This window comes from Serinus canaria, chromosome 10, assembly GCF_022539315.1.
Source record: "Serinus canaria isolate serCan28SL12 chromosome 10, serCan2020, whole genome shotgun sequence".
NCBI lineage: Eukaryota > Metazoa > Chordata > Aves > Passeriformes > Fringillidae > Serinus > Serinus canaria.
The window spans coordinates 8,975,545-8,996,225 of NC_066324.1; the positions used below are offsets into that span (position 1 = coordinate 8,975,545).

The 20,681-nt window shown below is 39.9% G+C and overlaps 1 protein-coding gene across 1 annotated transcript; it reads right to left on the reverse strand.

Moving 5' to 3' along the window:
- Positions 1–234: 234 nt before the first annotated feature.
- On the reverse strand, positions 235–20,070 carry TMC3 (transmembrane channel like 3). Its single transcript, XM_050978454.1, has 22 exons — positions 19,961–20,070; positions 18,508–18,651; positions 17,196–17,271; positions 14,991–15,072; positions 14,493–14,599; positions 13,203–13,301; positions 12,964–13,106; positions 11,368–11,515; positions 10,086–10,129; positions 9,801–9,948; positions 8,937–9,046; positions 8,706–8,784; positions 7,934–8,161; positions 6,229–6,357; positions 5,491–5,558; positions 5,112–5,240; positions 4,585–4,695; positions 4,069–4,194; positions 3,257–3,335; positions 3,017–3,059; positions 2,053–2,350; positions 235–1,320 (listed from the first exon to the last, which is right to left on the reverse strand). Exons 1-22 carry the CDS (start codon positions 20,068–20,070, stop codon positions 480–482), a joined length of 3,342 nt encoding a protein of 1,113 aa, XP_050834411.1. The 3' UTR covers positions 235–479.
- Positions 20,071–20,681: the final 611 nt, after the last annotated feature.

Below are 20,681 nucleotides of genomic sequence, written 5' to 3' on the forward strand. Positions count from 1 at the left end.
AACATTTTTTTTCCTGATTTGTTTGGGCCACAGCACATTCAAACAAGGCACAGCAAAATCTACTCTAAGTAGCAACTCCGCTTGCAGGAAGCTGATTCCCTGCTAAGTTTACTCAGGAAGCATCTTCAGCTCTGGCTGCATCAGATAAAAGGAGCCTCATCTGATGTGTTTCTGTATTTTTTTTAATTGAAGTGCCCCAAGTACATTGCTTTTGATTTTCCAGTAAGCAGAGATTTTGGGTTTTGACAGTGTAACAGTAGGGAATAAATTGGAACAACCTTTTCTAAAATTTGCGACATATCAGTTGTGATATTAAAGCAAGGGACAATATAGAGTAAAGCACAAGACTTCTCCCAGCTTGAGTGGCTGCATACACGATTCTGACAAAAACTACATCACAGTTACTCTGACCTCCAACAGCAAGTAAAGTACGACTGCACATACACGGGCTCAAAACACAGTGAGGCTGGGGCACTTTCTCAGACATTTGAGCACACCAGTTCACTAGGCTCAGGCATACTTAGATCAATACTGTTTTTAGATTTCTTTTTGGTGAGTTTTGCCCCAGTTTTTGGATACTTGTCCTTGGTATGAATGACCTGGATGTACTGGTCATTGCTGCTGTTCTGCGGATCACTGCTGGATTCAATGGAAATGGAATCAGACTCTGTTAGAGATTGTTCCAGTTTTTGCTTTGATTTTGGTTTCACACGTGGCTCAGGATAGTTCAGGTGTACTTTCTTGTAAGCATATGGAGGCCTGTCCAGGTCCAGCTCAAAACCATCATCCCAGGATTTGTAATGCACTCTGGCTAGATCTTTGCTCATTAGAATGTGGCCATCAGCACGATCCCCAATGTAAAACCGTGATGCTGGGCGAAGGTCAGACAGCGAGCGAGGGCGATGGGATCTGTTCATGAATTCCTTCTCAAGTTCTTCTTCATCCTCCTCATCTTCACTGGGATGAGGGGAATACATCTGGTGTGGTGTCCGAACCACATATCTTCTGATGTGGCGGGGATACAACTCAATAATGTCTCCTGGTTCCTCCTTTCTGAAATGCCTTTGGAGTCGGGAGGTAGAGCGGAGCGATTTTTTGCGGGACTCGTTTTCATTAACCAGAAAATACCTGGTAGCATACGGCCTGCATCCCAAAAATACAGGAGCCCCTGCCCCAAGGGCATCCGAATTTACCTGCCGAATGGCTTTTCTGAAGAGAGGGTCAGAATGAACATCTTCAGTGTGCTTCTTGAAAGTCACTGGTGTGTAGGGCTTTGTTTTGCACAGCTCACTTGCACTCCTATGAACAACACTTGGGTATCTTTAGGAAGGGAGAAAAAGAGAGGAAATATTGATATACACACTTATCAATCGATGGAATTGAAACATATAAAAGAATTCACTGCTCTGGAAGTCAAAGACTAGGTTGAAAAAGTAGAGGTTATCATATCTCCACTGTTGCAAATTTTTAGAACCATTTTGAGAAACATATCCTAGAAATTAGGAGATATATTTGTTCCTCTCTAGGAAAAGATAACACAATCATCCTCTCAAGTTATATCCCCTTTCTGTTTTCTTATTGTTCCAAGAATTATTCTTTATCCACTTGGAATAAAAACCCCAGCAGATAATTCAAAGCATCCATCTACTGATATGCCAGACTGGTTGTTTTGCAACTAAAGCTGCACAGACATTCTGCAAGAGTTCCTTCACTCTGTATTTGTTTTGTTCATGGAGATGGTATCCTGCACAAAGTATTTTAGTTATGTGCCTGAGGGCAAGTCTAGTATTTACCTTTGCTTGAGCTGTGTGTAAACTCCATCAGCTACATCATTTCAAAAGGTTTATAATCCCATCTCTGTTAAGGGAGAGTTAAGGATGTGGTGTCACCAATGATATCAATAGTACCTGTGAATGAGTCTGCTTTTGAAAAATTCCTCTGCTGTCTTACAGCTCCAGACAGTCTGAATGCACAGCTGTTTTGTAAATAAACAGGTATGGCATGGAGGTGGCTGCTGGAATAAATACCATTTCAAAACCAAAGCAGCCTTACCTGTTTGTGATATGATCATTTCTTGGTTTCTGTACACTTGACACAGAGGGAGCTGGTGTTAAAGAGGTCGAAGTTGTGGGAGTTGCATTGGCAGGTCTGACAACATCAGTTGCTGGCACAGCTTGGGGCACAGACTGGGAAATGGTTTGTATTCTGGTGCCTTTGCTGACAGGAGACTCAAAGTTCAGGACACTGCCATTCTTTCGGGGTGTTGAGGAGCGAACAGAAGACTCCTGGCTGATGATATCAGTTTCTTGCTCTGGTCTTTTGTCATTAGCATCCAGATTTTGAATTCTGGCTAGAAAACAGAAATTATTATAGGAACTTTCCAGGTCTCTACATTTAGAAACTGCTGTACAATTTCAGTGGCTTGAATTCCCCCTTCAGTCAGGGATCCAAGGCCAATAGAACCCCCTGTGTTCAGAAAATAGAAACTGTTGATAAAGGGGAAGATCTTCATACGACAGTACATAGCAGATGGAGTATTTGGGACAGAAAAATACTGAATGTTGCACTGTAGGATTGCAAAAGGGGCAACAAGCCAGTTTTTCTTCTGCCCACCAGCCTCTGAGTTGCATGCAAAGTCTGAGATGATTTGAATTATCAAAGATGCATCCCAGGTTCTTCCCTGTTGGTGATGAAAGCAGGAGAATTCCCCGTCCAAAGATTCCAGGTTTAAACTATGCACAATGTCTTTCAGTGTTGCCAAGATTAAGTCAAACTGAGCTCAGAAACCATCTAAAAGGAGGATTCTACAGGAAATACAGTTTTAAAAATGTAATTGCACTTCCCTTGGAAGTGCAATTACATTTTTAAAAGAATTTGAATGTAAACCCAATTACATTTTAAAAGAATTTGAATGTAAACCCAATTTGATTTCTCGTACTATATGTACGAGAAATCAAAATGGGTTTACATTCAAATTCTTTATTAACAGTGGCATTTCTAAAGGTTACCTACTTACCTACTGCCATCTGAACCACCTTTTTCTTATCTTCAGTTCTTTCCTAAAATACATTCAGAAGAATGAGAATTTGTAAATTATTATGGATTAGAGAATAAATCCCCGGCTCTGTAAGGATGAAAAATACAGGATTTATTTTACGTTGTGAAAGATTAGAAGTGACTTTAGAGATTTAATTAGGCTCATACTTTACTGAAGACCCCTGAAATTACATGTAAAAGTGTTTTTCACCATACTTACTGTTTGTATCTTCATTCTCAGTTGATTGTTGGTGAACTTTAATGATCTTGCAATACTTTGTAGGTAGTAGATTAGCATGCTAGAAGTGAAAGGGGTGATATGAGTCACTTCAGACGTTCTTAGTTTCTTTTTGAGGGTTTATAGGTCGAAATTATGTACAAGTTCAGCTGCTGCTCCGTAGCATTTCCTTATATTGTAATAATGGATTAAAGCTTTCTTATAAGCAAACATAGATGAAAGAAATGATTTAACAGCAGTTCTAATTTCACCTGTTCCCAACTGTGAAATAACCTAACCCAAATAAGAAAAGACTTCCACTGGAGAGTCTGCAGCAAGTTATATTAAATTAACACTTAAGAGCAGACCATTATAATTGATTCATCTTGTCATAAATCTGGATGACTGAGTAGCTTCTTTAAACGACAGACTGAGCCCTGTTCACTGTCAGAAACTGAACTAATGACCATGAAGAAATGGAAAATTTATTTCTGAGGAGCTCTTAAGAGGGAAGAAGGTTCTTAAACTTCCTGGAACCATCAGCACTGCAAGCCTTGACATAATGCAGTGAACATGCTCTAACAAAGTATCCCAGAAGGAGAAATTCCTTTTGAAAGTCTTTTTAATATACTTTCATTCCTGTCTGGTCCATATACCACACATTCAGTGAGGTGTTGGAATTGTTGTTTCAGTTATGCTTAATGAAACTACAACAGTGCAATGTTTGATCCTCAGTATCTACATTTGACTCTCCAGAGATAAAGCCAGTATTAATACAATCAATTTAACCTGCCTATAAAGACCAAAGTACTTACAATAACAGTAGTAGTGCAGGGAGGACAACCACAGGACTGCTGATGTAAGTAATCACTGTGTTGAACCATGTGGGAAAATCATTTTGAATCGTTTCTGAAACAATATCATATATTTTTTCTTGACCACTATAGGAGGTGTGGGAGGAAAAAAAAATAAAATTAATTTGTAAGGAATCCTGAGTATATTTTTTTTTAGCAGTGTTGCACTAAATAATAAACAAACATGGAGGGTGCTTGAATGCAGACATAAGACAGTAATGTTTGAGAGATTGCTCAGTGGCACATTACATTATGTAAATATAAACTAACTAAATTATGTATATAAAGCAAATCAACTCAGAACTTTGACCTATTCACCTTATTAAGCCATAAACAAAATATTGGCAGCAGAAAAGCATTGTCCTCTCAACTTGTTTTGCATTTACATCTGGAATTTGTGTATTATGAAACATAGTAAGTTTATTGTAAGAGGGGGCAATGAAATCTTTGCAATTTTCATGGTCCATCATAGCTTACCTGAAGGGGCCGCAGCTCAAGGATGGCTTATATCGGGCAATAGCAAAAATTGTTGGTAACATGCACAAGAACAGCATAAACAGCAGCATGGCCAAGTAGAAATTATTGGATCTGCAAGAAGGTGTAACATGTTTCAGATTTTACTTGTCAGAGAGAAAACCAGATGCAACATAAAAGGTGCCAGTCTGAATCTACCTATCTAGTTTAAGATCGACATGTCTGAAAGATTAAAATCATTCTGCTATAATTAGAAAGTTTGAATAGAGATGGTTTAAACAGACTCCTAATGATCAAAATTCTATTTGCACTGCTTTCCAGATACTGCTGCTGCAGCCAGAGCACTTGTTACTGCAGCTTCTCAGTAACTATGTCTATTTTCCACAGATCTTTGCTATTAGTGTTAGTGTGAAATTTGATTGCCAACTTTTAGAGCTAAAATTTCCCAAGATTTTCTTCATATTGATGGAAGATACTTCCATTGCCTGCATTTGATTTTTTCCTTCTCTTTCATTCTCATTTTGACTCACCGAGATGCTCTGAAAACCTGCTGATGTGGTACATTGCATGTCAGCACAGCCCAGCTCCTCAGGTACATGAGTCCAATCAACTTGAGTACATTGAATGCTGGTAAGCAAGGTGAAAAGAAAGCTCCCATCCTGGAAAAATCATATCATACCATATCATGGCAGTGCTCAGTGTTGCCAAAAGCCATTTTGGTAGCAAGAGAATAGACTAAAAAAAAAACCCCAAACCTCACACCAGGTAAATAGATTAATAGCTCACTATTAACAGATGATCTCTTAATACACCCTGTCAATATCCTAATTAATAGGTTCATTTAAATAATCCAATTGACTTAGCAATCAGCCAACAAAGGACAAGAAAAAACACATAAGGATTACGTACCAGATCATTCCTTGGTTGTAGACCAAATGCAATACATTCTCTGCAATTTTGAATTCTCCATATTCTGGCTATAAGAAACACAGTGTAAGATGAATACATTTGTTTTAATCTTGTTTTCAGGCCATTTGTTAGGCACATTTGACTGAATCAGTTTGCAGAGAGTACATGGCCTGAAACATCCAGATCAAGCACCTACTGCTGGCAGGCATTGGGAACACAGCAAAACCTTCTCTGCAGCCAGAGATTAAACAAATTTATTCCTCTCTAGTTTACTTCACATCTTTAAGGACAAACAGTCCGCAGCCTTTCATGCCAACAGCTTCCTGCTAACCAAGTATTACCCACTGTAATTTTCTTAGAGGGCTGTGTGATGTTGGTTTCTGTTTTTTAGACCACTGTCTACATTAGGTAAAGATGTTACAGCTGCAGAAAAGAGGGTGTGGGCAACAACTGCGTGCTCTCTGTGTCACCTTAGACTGTGGGAACAGCTCTATGATATTATTTTGTGAAAACCAAAAATTTTTGCGTCGGAGCCATGTGAATAGGCTTGAGAAAAGCATTAATCTCAGTGTTTATCCTGTACCCTCCAATTTAAACTCAGTGTGAGCTGTGCCTTTCTAGATGCGTGCTACCGAGAAATTACTCATCTGTGGAAAGACTTTAAGGACATTTAGTACCGAGGGAAGGAGCTAACCAATCTTCAACATCTTAGCTTGATAAAATAAGGATTGTACTTACAAACTTGCTTTCTAGATCCCAGCACCAGCAATCACTCAGATACCGGACACACAGCCCACGGAAAAAATCAATTAGCAGGATGCTTGCGACTGTGAAAATCATGTCGATAATTGAAAGCTTGAGCATCTCCTGAAATACACATTGTTCACACATACTGAGTCATTCTGAAAGCAAATGGACTGCATATGGCTCTTTTGCATTTGAAATTGTATTTTTGGCTCAAGCTCAGTATTCTGATAAAATATGAATTGAGTATGTTAATGATTTCCTTTTAAACTTTTCTTGTTTGACTTTTTCCACACTTTGTTTTGTTGAAGACAATAAATATAATCAAGCTTCTAGGGTGCCTTTTATTCCTTGCAGCAGTAAAATTCTGGTCATGATAGTCTTTTTTTTAATGACTTTAAAGAAAGTCATTAAAAAACTTTCTTTTTAATGACTTTGTTTTCAATGTTCTAAAAATGTATCTAAACTGAAATGTTTTTTTTCTATTGCACCCATTCTTTTATTAAGCTGACTATTGTAATACATATTTGCAAAGTGTCTCACAATGAGAAAATTGTATTATTCAGACAAACCCACAACCCAATGGCAGAGGATCATCAAACCATAAAAAAATAGTTGCTTTGTGCTTACAAAAGAATGTGGTTATCCTATATTTAATTGATCTTTAAAAATCTACAATTAAAATAGGAAAAATTCAGTTCTATACATCTCTAGGCTATTCTGGGGAAAAAAGCAAACATTCAAACCCTTTGTTTTCTATGAGATTGTGCAGAAAGGATATACAAGAACAGAAATCAGGAAAATAAACCTCAGAGGGGTCTTTTCCTCCTGATCTTCAAGCAAGACTTTTAATATTCTTCATTCTGGAACAAGAAGCTCAGAAAATCAGGAACACATTAACATGGTTCTTAATCCAGTGGCTTGGACATGACTGTGACACTGTCAGAGACCACAGTCTCAAATAGATGAGTGACATCTTCTGCATTTTTATGGTTAAATTTTCTCTCTTAATGTATTAATGCCCCTGGAAGTCAAAAGCAATGTACCCTTCACATGTAGGGAAGCAAGAGGTGTCATATTAAATCTGCACCCCAAATGTGGGAACATGGCACTGCCATCCAACTGTCCCCATTCCGACAAACATGGGATTTTGAAACCATTTGTTGTTGTTCTCTCTCCCTCTGAAAAAGTGAAGAGCACTTGATTGTCTAGAGATTTATTGAGGCAGAGACTTCTGATACTGTACAAATGACCAAGAGCACAATCTTGTGCTTGTTTCAGGTCTGCGTCTCCATCTCTTGAGGCAGCAATCTGAATCTGCACAGAGTGCATGTTGCTGCTTATATGTCTGTATGGTCTTGTTTCTCTGTAGGGCTTAGAAGAATATACCCTGTTAAAATAGATTCCATGTGACAAATCTGTACAGATCTGCCTGTGCAGAGCTGAAGACAGAGACCAAACCTGGCAAAAGAGCATTTGGACTGCACTAAAAATACTGTAGATACTGAACAAAACCCAAAGCTTGTATCTGTGGCCATAGCACTTTGCCCAGTCTTTACTGTTCCTACATCATCCTTAGCTAAATCCTGGAATTTAGACAAATAAAATTCTAAGATTAAACACAGCACAACATGATTTTAATTTTTTGTCAAATGTGAATTAAGTGGAGTAAGTTGATGACAATAAAGCAGTTACATACTTGACCAACATATGTCTCCCAGCACTGATCCTGTGGGTTCTGGGTGTTAAAGGAAATTGTTTGGTTAACCAGAGAGTCTGTCAGGCCTTGGGTGCGATGCTCTTCTGACATGACAAAGCCATTTCTCTGAATTTGTACATTAGGAAGGGTTAAATTGTCATCCTTAGAAAGAGTGTTGGTTGCTAAGGAGGTGGTAGAATTACTTGCGTCGTTGTTCACATCAGAGTCCTGAAATAATAAATGTCCCAAAAGCTGCTTTTTAACTGTACACAGGTGCACATGTCTGCACCTTCTACAGCATACACACATACACACACAGACATTTTTTCATAACTTTCCAAGCAGCAGTTAGTCAACTGTTAAACAGCTTCAATGGACAGAGTCAGATGGAGCACCAAAGGGCAGGGCATAAAGCTAATTTAGGTAGGTGGGAATATTTGACCTTCAGTGATGAGGTTTTGTTGGTTTTTTTCATAGTTCACCAATGCACAGAAATCTATTTACCTCATAATGTCAGCAGTCAAATGGATCCAGTTATCAGTAAAAAATTAATAATGAAATTAATTTATTTAATTAAAATTAATAACTAAACAGACTATAAGTAGTTGTAAATAAACATTTCTATCTAAACTTAACTTTGCAATCCTGTCAACCCAGAATATTTTAATAAATTTCAAACAAATTTTCATCTAACTTCATATACTTCACAAACAGAATTCTGTCTATGAAGTCTACTAGCTTTATACATCAGAAAACATCAAGTTAAACTTACAGTGACACTCATACTGTCCACTTTATCCAGGAGGGCAATGATTAAACTGTAGAGGTTTCCCAGGTATAGGACCAGAACCCTGACAAGAGAATAAAATAGGATTACCAGCACTGGTAACCATTGACTGCTCAGATGTTCTCTGCTTTGGCTGTACTAAAACATGAACCAGAACACACCTCTCCTTTTCTTCTTTTATCTCCACATTTTTTTTGTACTGAATAATGCCCATACCTAGCAAGCTGGAAGCGAAGAGTGGTCCTTGGATGGTACATCTCCAGAGCTGCCACAAGTTCAAAGGCAGAGGGTGCAATCATTGTGATCAGTGACACAACTACACTGACCTGTGGAACAGAAACATGCAGTGATTGATGATGGTCTTCTGTGGAATCTTGGCCTGATTGAAATACTGCTGAGGCACGTGCTTTGGTGATTGCTTTTCTTGGAGGATATGCTTTAAAATTAATTATTGACATTAGAAATAACAGTAGTTGTGATCCAAAATTATAGATTTGGAATACCACTCAGGAATCTTTATTCCAGATATTGTAGCTTCAAAGTTCTACTTTATTAATTGAAATTAAAAGTTAACACATAGGAAATATGATGCTAACATCTTCCTCTGGAATGGGTGAGTGGCTTCTTCATGCCTATTCACTTCCTACTCTTGCTCACTCCTCTGAATGGAAATAGTCACAGAATTTTCATTATACTCTGATACTGAATCAGTTACAGTTATCAAAGTCAATTCCTTTCTAGTCCATCAGCCCAGCGTTTGGTCAGCTCTGTCCTGGGTGTAAAGGTAGATTTGTAAGTGACAGGAGAGATTAAGCTTTGTGCTCAAAAAAAGAGGGACCTGCTAGAACTGCAGTGTCTGTGGAAGGAGCACCTGCCCCACTCTGCCCAGCTCAGCTGCACCAACACCTGGCTGCAGAGCTGAGGGAGCAAGTGCACCAAGGCAGATCCACTCTGCCCACTAATTCCTCATTTCTCCTGGCTCATCTCTTTCTGTTTACAGCTCTGTGCACACTATTGCTACAGAAAGCCCCCAGACAGCAATCCTGCTTCTAACACAGAGGTGGCAGAAAGACAGTGTACCTCATTTTTTTCCCAAAGAGTCAATTCCTTTTTGGTGCGCTCCAACCTTTGGGATCGATCCACGACAAAGTAGATGATGTAGATACTTCCAGCAAGGGACAGAAGCACGAGGATGTTTGCAATAATTCTTAAGCTTATGGTCACTGCCCTAGGAAAAAAAATTATACAGTCTTATGACACCTGGGTAATTTCTAACAGGGTTTGGAAGTACAAGACAAGCAGATTAGCACTGATATCTGCATTGAAATAGTGCTTTGAAAAGTATCTCTCATCTCATATACATACAGGTTTTTGCTTTTCTTCTTTTCCTGCTCTTCCAATATAGCTTCCTTGAAAGAAACACAGCATTACCATTTTAATAATGTTCAGCGAAAATAATGCACATATCTTTCACAGAAATTAAGGTATACTAATAAAAAAAACATCCCATCCTGGAGGTGCAAGCAGATTAATATCACTGTCCTTATTGATTTGCAACACTGATATGTGATATTAAAAACTGGTGGATATTTCTGAGAACAAATACACAGTAATCAGATACTTGGGCATTTTCAGCCGTGCATGTTCAAGGAGATACAAAAAGAAGGTTACTCTTCCAGATTTTTTGGCAGGATGTCCCTTTAAAATTTGAGGGTCACTAATATAATACAGTACTGTCAAAGGCTATCCTCAGTCATTGAAATAACTAAATATCAGAGCTTATAAGTCATTTTTGTACAATGAGAATACACCAAATTTGGGAAATAAGTTACTTTTGATAAAACCACATATGCTTTTAAATTCTAGATGCAAAACATCTATATTTTTAACAGTTTTCTAATATTGAGAGACCTGTAATATGTTCCTCCATTTGTTATGGAGAGATGAAATAAACCACAGAATCATAGAATATGTCACATTGGAAAGGACCCATAAAGACCATTGGGTCCAACTTCCTGATACTCAGAGGAATACTTAAAACTGAACCATTTCACTAAAAGCATCGCCCAGATGCTCCTTGGACTCCAACAGGCTTGATGCCATGACCACTTCCCTGGGGAGCCTGATTAATAGCTGATAAAATAAAGAAGAAAGAGCAATAAATTGTGTGCAGAAAGTTATAAACCAAAGAGAAGATATAAAACTTATTATCATTTAAAAAAGCATCTTGTGAAATATGAGCTGTTGCACATGGATTCCCTGAGGCATAAAACTCTTCCTTTGCATAAAAACAATTATACATTCTATAAATTTGTTTATTTTCCTGCCAAATCAATTTGATTCCAACACTCAGTGAAATTTCATCACTAGCAGATTTGTTTCTAGATATCTAATTTCTTGTCTCACATGCAGGCACATTAAAGAAAACTCTCCCAAGGAAGGACACAATGGCCTTGCTGGGATGTCAGCAAAAATGATGTGCCTGTAATATCACACAGATGTGATACTAGCCCTCCCCTAGGCAAATAGATATGCAAATAAATACAAAAAATCAATAGGAAGTGCAAGGGGATGAGTGGAAAAATGTACATGGCTTACAGTGTAACAAGTAAATCAACTTGAAATAATCCAAAGCTCAGTTGCTCACCCTGATGCTGTTGACTATGGCAGCAGCTTTGCTCTCTGCAGCCTCAGGGTTTCCTATCAAATAGTCCCAAGCACAGAACAGTCTCCAGCAGAAAGTGTAATTTTCATCAGAGGCACTTGCTAAACTCATTCTTGAGTTCTTTGCCATTCTGTAAAAAAATAACTGGTATTTAACTTCTGGTGTGTGAAGATGGTAATGAAGGAAGTCATTGGTTTGGTTCATGGTTTTCAGATGTTTACACATTTAGAGCTACCAAAGGTTGCAGAAATTAGTATCACTGTTGAGAGCTTTCTGAAGAACATAAAACAGGGTAAGGTGCAGCTCATGAACTTGACTTTACATTTAGAGAGCAATGACTCACTGTGAAAGGGCATTTCAATATTTACAGTCTTTACAACTGAGAAATAAAGCAAATAAATCTTACTACTGTGTACTTACACCTATTTCAGTTTTACAACCTCTAGGTAGGACCCAGCTGAAATATATAATCCCTAAGATCACTGGAATTAAATCTAGTTTGGCATAACTAGTGATTGTGCACAAGGTCTGTTTGTTTGCTGTACTGTTTTAGACCTCAAATTATATATTACTGTCAAACAGAAACCCGGGGCCATTTTACAGACCTTGGGAAAAAGAAAGAAAAGCCCTCCCACTCATGTCAGGTGAGCAAGGTGGCAGAATATTGCAAAACCTAGGAAATGAAATGAAGATTAATAGCTTATGAAAGAAAGGGCATCTGAAAGGACAACATTAAAGGAGAGCTGTACACAGCTAAGCAAAGGATCACTGAGCTAAGTCAGAAGAAAAGCTGATGCTATCTAGAAATTGCAGATGTGTAGATTGGTGTCAAATATACCAGTGACCCTTGGCACAAACAAGTAGGTAGATTAAAAATAAATGAAAAGGGAAGGTTTGACCTCAAAACTGAGAGCTATTACAGACAGCACTGAAAACCTCCCTGGACTGCACTGTGCCAGATGAATAGGTATCCAGAAGGGAAGAGAAAGCAAATCAGGAGAGGATAGAGTGACCTTGCTCCTTCTCCAAGCACTGCACATCCCTGGATTTATGGTCAGCTCGGGCAGTCTTGCTCTCTCTGCTGAGTAACTCCTACTCCTTCCCTTCCACAGCAAAGAAATTAAGCTTACATTCCAGTGGGATGCCACGTACCCACTAAAGCAGTGCAAATGATATTACACCTAGGATGGCACTTTTATATTTATATTTCAATAGAGGGGAATATTTATAATGCTGAAAGCATTACTCTTCAAATATAAATTTCTGTCATAGCAACATTTATAACAGAAAAGAGGAGAAAGGACTTCCACGGGTGTTGGGCCTGAAACTGCACAAAGACAAAGCACACAGATGATCTGTTCTGCCCTTCCTTTAAAGGCTGGGAAATGGAAGAGAGGGTGAGGATTAGAGCAAGATAAACATCAATCTAGAGTTGAAGTCATTCTGCCTCCTCACCACTAGCAGAGGTGAGCATGTTAATAGAACTACACAAAATAAATGCAGAGGAAGGGGAGATAATACAATTGCTGATTGCCTGAGCACATGGGTTTATGAACAGCAGTAAATGGGCAGTCTTACTTTTTTAGAAGAATGATGAAGCTGTAAGCAAACACAGCCATTCCAACAAGGAAGTAGGCAAGAGGCAGCCTGTATCCAGCTTTCCCAATCTTCCTGTCCCGGCCATAATAGCCATAGAACAGAACAGAGTACTGGAGGTAGCCCTGCAGAGACCAGAGCCTGTTAGTAAGAGCAGGAACCAACAATTACAACAGAACAGTGACAGACAACAAAATAACAAGGAGTGGTTTGAGTCTTGCCCCTAGGGACCAGATGGTGTCCAGGTCTTGAGCAGATGCAATGTGCTCCTTGGGAATGGTCTTGCTGAGCGTGCTGCCAAACGGGGCTCCGGCCAGGAGCTGTGGGAGAGAGAGGAGGTGTCAGGAGATGGGAGAGAGAGAGAGAGGAGGTCTCAAGAGATGGGGACAAGAGAGAAGGTCTCAGGAGATGGGGACAAGAGAGAAGGTCTCAGGAGATGGGGACAAGAGAGGAGGTCTCAGGAGATGGGAAAGAGAGAGGAGGTCTCAGGAGATGGGAAAGAGAGAGGAGGTCTCAGGAGATGGGGACAAGAGAGGAGGTCTCAGGTGATGGGAAAGAGAGAGGAGGTCTCAGGAGATGGGGACAAGAGAGGAGGTCTCAGGAGATGGGAAAGAGAGAGGAGTTCTCAGGAGATGGGGACAAGAGAGGAGGTCTCAGGAGCTGCACGAGCCCATCTGAGCCAGGGCTGCACAGTGGAGCCCATCAAGAGCTGCCCACATGGGTGGTGCTCTCAGGGTAGCAAGTACTGTGTCAGCACTGTGCCAGCTTTAAAAGCCATGCTTTCAACGTGAGCATTTTTAAATTAAATGGGGCAGTGTTTGATCTCAAGATGATAGTTCAGGATTAAATTGACTTTTCCTTAAAAACTAAAAAATGAACGTGAATACCTTTTTTTTCCAATTTACTTTTTATTGTTTGAGGGATATTTAATTTTATTTTGTGCAGTGAGAATAAAATCAGGTATTCCTATGTTTTGGGAAAACACTATTAAAGCACGGGGTAGGTGAGGCAAAATAATGTTTATGGATAATTTAAGAAAGTTAACAAATTGCCTTACTGGTATGCAAGAGCTAAACAAAGTTGTGGCTGTTCAGAACTTGTAGGAAATGCTTTCTAATGGACAATAATCCAGAGTCTGGAGAGGGATGCTTTGTTTTTCTTAGTGTCATTTAAACTTCTCATTAGTGAAAATGACACTAATAGGACTTAAGTGTACTCAACACCCACTACATCTTTTAAAAATGGGTTCTTTATTTTAGTAATCAGATAAAAACATATTCTCTAAAAACATTAGTACCAAGTTGACAAAATACAATCTTGAACACTAATAGAAAAAGTCTGTTATCCTTTGGCAGAGAAAAACCTCTTAATAAGGGAATTTCTTTTAAATAATTCATTTGGCAGTGTACATTTCAAACTGATGCATGACTTAAAGCGTGGTGTTTGTTCCATTGAGAAAGGCAAGTTCAACAGTAAGTGCTTCTCTGTAAATATTAACAGTGTGTTCTTACCTCTGGTAGGACTACAAATGCTCCTGTCATTATGGTAAGGACAATATTGATTCCAAACAGCCATCTCAGGAAGATGAAGTAAGAGGCAACTCCAGACCCAAAATGACCTTAAACCACAAGAAACCATTATGTGACTTGCACAGTCTATAAAAGCTTGTATCATTTATCCATGAAGTGGTTGAATAACAGGCCAAAAAGAAAAACCTCTCTTATGGAGCCCATTCAGCAAACTAGAGAATTTTTTCATTTTCAGAATCCCAAAGGGACAAAATTGACGTTTTACAAAGTTACCCTCCAACTAAGACCATCAATGAGAACTGTGCAGGTTCTGAGGCACCAGGAAAAGATGATAAAGCAAGATTTTAAATAAAAAATTCACTGCTGAAAATAGGCATTTAACTCCCTCCCAAATATTTAATTCAGTACATTAAAAAAATACATCAAAACCTCAGCATTTTAGCGAGTGTTTTACTAATACCATGAAATCTTTATACTTACTCTCGATTTTCTTTATCCTCATTTCCCAAGGAATAAAAATTACCACAAAATTGTATGCAAGTCGAAGAAACTTCTTCCAAAGCTGAGGAAAAAACAGAGAAATATGACCCTTCTTCACATGAAAATAAAATTAAAAATGAAGGGCTGAGTATTTTTGCTCATGTCTTATCTTTTTTCAGGAGAATTGTTACAAACATTGATGACTAAGGTCTTATTAGGAGCATAATGCCTCAAAAGAAATTCTCTTAGAGGAAAAATACACTTTTTTATTCAACAGCAGCAAATTTAATTACTTTATTCTCAGCTCTATGTTGTGCAGCCAACACCTGCAGAAATCCTGTGGTTACATTTTGTAGAGTCTTTACTCAAACTCCATTTTTTTATGGTCAGATGCTCTTCCTGCAGACACTGCACACAGAGGGGGAGAAAAAGTAAAATCCACCTGTGCAAAAGTGAGAGCAGTTTTTGAGTTGTTGAGTTACAGCTCTAGCTTCACAGTGTCAACAGGAAAAAAAAATATTCCAGGCATTATAAATTATTTTTAGTACAGCTTGATATTAAAATTCCACCTACACTTAAGGCATTTTGATACCAGTGTCAATATTCTATCATATAATTTGATCTCCTAAAATTAAAGAGGAATAAATAAAATTTTAATTACTGAAAATGTAATCAGTCTCTTTGGCCAAAGTTAATTAATGTTTATGATGATATGGACATTTAATTGCATGAATAGGAAGTATTTTATTTAAAGAAATTTAGATGCTGGGAACTGCATGGGAATTGCATGTATTCAACCACTGAGTTCTTAATTTTGATGATGTAGTGCTTGTTTTGCTGTGCTCAATTTTTGTATCCTTGGTTACCATGCTATTTTCTAGGAAAATATGTGGGGAAATAAAAATCTCTTCCAGTTAAAAAAAAAAAAACAACAACCAAAAAACAACAGCAAAAAAAAAAAAAAAACCCACACCAAAAAAAGGCCTCTCATTCTGTTGCTTAATTTAGCCCTAATGTAAAGGCTATACCCCGAATTTGTGCTAGGATAAAAGAATACAGATCCCCTACACCTAATGAGTGGTACTAATTAACTGCTGAATTACATCCCTGTGCTGAATGTCTTCAAATACAACAAAGGCAATTAGATTAGACACAAACTTTTATTCACTGTGAACTCTAAGATAAAAGCTTTTGGGTTTGTATAGAAGAATTATATGAGCAAGCACTGAACCCAGTCTCTGATTTACTGATATTGCGATTTAGCACTTCTCTTTCTAGCTGAAGTCCAAGTGCCACTCATGTCAAAGGCCAAAAATAGTGTTTATTTTAACTGCATTTTTACTTCACTGCATTTGCCACACATGCAAAGGCAGAACAAGGAAAACTTACTCTTTCTACGTTGGGAAGTGCTTCTGGGGCCAGCATCTCAGAGCACCAGATACATTTTATTCCTGTGAACCAGCTCTTCACTGGTTCACAGGAATAAAATGCATGTTCTATTGGCCTAACCCTGCCTTTTTGAATTAAGATAAATTAGTAATTAAAAGTCTGCTTGTTATGAGGACAAAAATATTCTTGACTGCTTAGATGACCAAAGAAGTCGTCTCTTGGTTGCTTATTAAATACAATTTCCTGTATATTATAAATTTCCAGAAACTCAGGCCAGTGTCTATTTTCAGTGGTCTAAATAGATTTGCTACGATTTGATTCAAATACTCTGAGTATAATGCAAGCAAAACCCTTTCTTTAATAATGTATTTAACATAAGCTATTGTAAGATTGTCTTCCAAACTAAAAGCTAGACACATTTTTCATACTAAGCTATTGAACTGTGGCCCCAGTTTGTTGAAATAGCTCTTCAGAGGATATTGCATGATGTTTATTGTTATCCCTTTCACATCTCTCCCTCTTGCCGGCATCAATATTTGTAGGCTGGCTGAAAAGAAAGCTTATACTGCATTAACAGAAGGATATTCATCCCTCAACACAAGAAATTTGTCTCCAAAAATGTGATTACTAAAATTACAAGGGGGAAAAAAAGAAAAACAAAATAATAAAGACGCTTTTAACTGCTTTTTTCTCTCTCTCCAGTCCTGAGGTGAAGTATCAGGAGTGCAGAGCAAGCACACACTTCTCTGAGTCAGAGCTGCAAATGGCTATTGTAGAAAGCAGAAACTGCAGAGATTTGAGACCAAGCAGCCATACCTCTGCCCCAGCAGCCTGGTAACCCCTGGTTCTGGTGAGCCTCCCCTCGTACTTCAGCACGATCTCCTTGGCCTGCCTGCGCGAGAGGGGAGGTCAGAGTCTGCACTGCTCACAGCGCTCATTCTGCACAAGCAGCAGCTGCCAAAGGGCTCAGATGCTCTGAAATGCACCCAGGGGCTGTCCCACCATCAGCCCCAACACAGGCAATGCTTTTTCTCTCTGACTATTGAGCTTTTTACTGAAACTTTAAAACCACTCAGACTTTTGTCTGAGGGAACTCGGCCTTCAAGAGTTTGACTGCAGGGAGAGTTTTCTGTTCCTCTAATTTATTTCTCTGTCCTTCTGTTTCAAAGTCTTTCTTTTAAAATGGTAGAAACCAAGTAAGTAAAATAGCAAGATCCCCTTTACAGCCTGGCAATCTCCTGTGGATACTGACACCTCTTCTGCAGGTGTGGTCTTGTGAGATGCAAAGAGGTGCATGTTCATGTGGTCATACACAGGCTTTGACCTCAGAAAGGTGGATTGGGACCACCAAGATCTGATCAAAAGGAACAGCAAAGCAGGAAGTCACAGACTCTGCCTAAGGGAGAAAAACCTGTCTTTGCTTCCCAGATAACACAAGGGCTCTTGGTAGGGTAGGGATTCCTCATGGCTGCACTGCCATCTGAGCAGTTTGGAGGGAAAATGCCAGATCAAAAGGGCAAAAAACCCCAAGCATCACACTGATCATGAGGTGAAAGGCCTGACTCAGTTTAGACAGATGGCCTGAAGAGTTAGTCACATGCTCTTTCATTGGAAATCTGGATTTATAATAATTGAAATCCTAAACTGTGAAACAAGTTCTTACTACACTGGCCATACTTTTTAAACAAGTGCCCAGTATTTACTGTATGTACAATACGTTGCCTGAAGCAATGATCAGCTTCTGTCCTCATACCATGTAATTACCTTAAAAAGGCAGGCTGGTTCTCCTTTTTGGGACACAGTTTAACTTAAAAACATCTCATGGAGCATTACCAACAGCCTTCCTTGAGACCACTGAATAGCTGACAGTCTCTTTTAGTAGTTAATAGCCAAAGCATGATTTCTTGCTCTCTTTTCTGCTGTGACTTTCTAAAGGGAGCCACAGGCATGCACCAGAGACAAGTTCACTGTCCACCCAGAGGCTGCTGCGTTCAGCCAGCCCTCAGATCTTAGATCATCCTCATGGGAGCCTTTCCTAGCAGCTCTAAATCATTCCTGTGCTCAGTCCCGAGGCTGGCAGCACTGTGACAGTCAGGGAGCCTGGAAAGCTCTGCACAGGCACCTTTACCTGAGCGCCCTCAGCTTCTGCCTCATGGGCCACGGCCGGCAGCGGATGTTGGACATGATCTCCTTCTGGTACTGGATGTTCTGAAAGATCTGCTCTGGGTCATGGCTCTCTGCCTTCTCCTCACCTGCATCGTCTTCTGAGTTGCTGGCAGGCAGCACACACCCCAGGAGAGCAAAAAGGAGACAAGTTACTGCTGTGGGATTGCCAGCAAAGCTCTGATTCACACAGGATCCAACCTTTTAGAGCATTGTAAGAACAGGGAGCGAGGGAACTCACACAACCTTGTTGTTTTAAAGGTGATTAATAATTTGGATAGTTTCTCCATCTCCAGGATATACCTCTTTCCCTCCCCACCATTTGCTGGTCAGTCATAAATTATCCCCACTCCTGACCATGAATCCCAGTCTTTCTTCTCCGAGCATTTCCAGCCATTCAGCTTGTACATCACGCTAGCAAGACTCTCTGTATATTTTTCTGGAACAAAGTGCTGCCTAAACATTTCCAGAAAGAGCAGATAACATTCATTTATTAATCATACCCATTATTTTTATTTCAATAATGACAAAATACTTTATTGTTAGAACGAGGGGAGCAGGTGATTCAGTCATGGTCAGCATTTAATCCTATTCCCTGCTGAGGGGCACAGGGGTGTGGGACCCCACACACCAAGAATTACTTGTCCCTGTGAAAAGATTCCTGTGCTTTGATGCAGATTTCTGTGGATGGTTATTAAATCATCTTTTCTGATGCTGTCACCACATTTGCTAAGCTGCAGCTCTTGCAATTCCCTGTTGGTCTGTGAAAGAGCAGCAATATTCATTCTTACAGAGCCTTAGGTCTAAAAGCCTGTGGTGACTGTCTCTGTCTGAATGACCCTAAGGGATCTGAAGTACTGCAGCAACCACCAGCCAGAAACTTTCCCAGTTGTATGGCTGTGTACTTGCTGAGAAAGATCCCTGCAATTTTGCTGAAAAGGCAGCCTTTTAATCACTTAGAAATAAATCATAACCTAAACCATGCCATGGAATAATATTTGGGGGTCATACTTCATCAGACCACTAATTCGTTAGTCTGCAGTCCTGTCCCTTCAGTCACAGGGGACATTCAAGGGAAATTTGTAATTACACAGGAAAAGAATAACACACTTCTTACCATGCTATACCCTGAACTCTTTGGAGTTACTTTGCTTTACTTACTGTGTTTATGTTTCAGTATGAAATGTGACTTTGACCAAAAAAAAAAAAAAACCAAAACCAAAGAGGTTTGAAACACATCTTAAAATACAGAGAAGGATTTTTCTCATGCTCATTTCCATCCTACCACACTGTTACTCAAACCAGACTACCTTCCCCAGTCTGACACACACTCTGGCTGCATGGAAGTGAAAAGACAAGCTCCCACTGCTGTGCTAGACAAAGCAGACTGTTCCTTGAGGAGAGGGTGGATCCCTTACCTGTGGGGAGGCTCCTGGTAGGTGTAGATGCCCGTTTGCCGCTTCACCGTCCGCTGCTTCTTGCAGGACTTGGCAGCTCTGAGCGCAGGGGAGGCTGGAGCTGCTGCCATGGTGCCAGGTGGGACTCTGCAGGGCTGCAGGCAGCCTGCAGCTCGCTGGGCAGGCGTCTCAGCAGCAGCCAAATGTTATTAAGCAGAGAGCAGCGAGTGCTGCGAGCCCTGTGGAGCTGAGGATCACTGCCTGGTGCTCCAGCCTGGAGAAGCTGCTGATGCCTGGCAGAGCCTTAAAGCCACAGCACACAGCAGCCCCACCACTGCCCCTCCAAGGCCAGATCAAGGTGGGAAGCAGAGTTCAAAGGAGGCCCAGCTCAATTCACAGCCAAGTTTGCCTTGTTGTGGATGGGGACACCCCTGTGAGTGCCACCCAGCCCACCACACCGGCCAGCCCTGGGTGGTGTTACAACAAACGCTCTGTAGGTGCTGTTGATGTTTCTGCTTCCTGTGCTTGACACAAGGTTCTTGCTCAGGAAAAGCAAGATGGTGTTTGGGCCTTCAGCAACAGAGAAACGTGCAATGTTTTTCTCCCACAGGGCTTCCAGTTTTAGTGGTGGAGAGTCCCCTGACACCCTTTCTATGGTCAGCACTGACACAACCTCCCTGTCAGCATCTCTGGGATGCTGGGCTTGGTTGCCAGGATAGAATAAATGCTGCTCCAGGTTCTG

Bases quoted from the DNA above. Each gene is read 5' to 3' on its own strand.
- TMC3 (XM_050978454.1), bottom strand. From the start codon at position 20,070: ATGGCAGCAGCTCCAGCCTCCCCTGCGCTCAGAGCTGCCAAGTCCTGC. The intron at 18,652-19,960 runs GTAAGGGATCCA...GCTGCCTGCCAG, and splicing joins TACCAGGAGCCTCCCCACAG to CAACTCAGAAGACGATGCAG. The intron at 17,272-18,507 runs GTAAAGGTGCCT...CCTCTCGCGCAG, and splicing joins CAGAAGCTGAGGGCGCTCAG to GCAGGCCAAGGAGATCGTGC.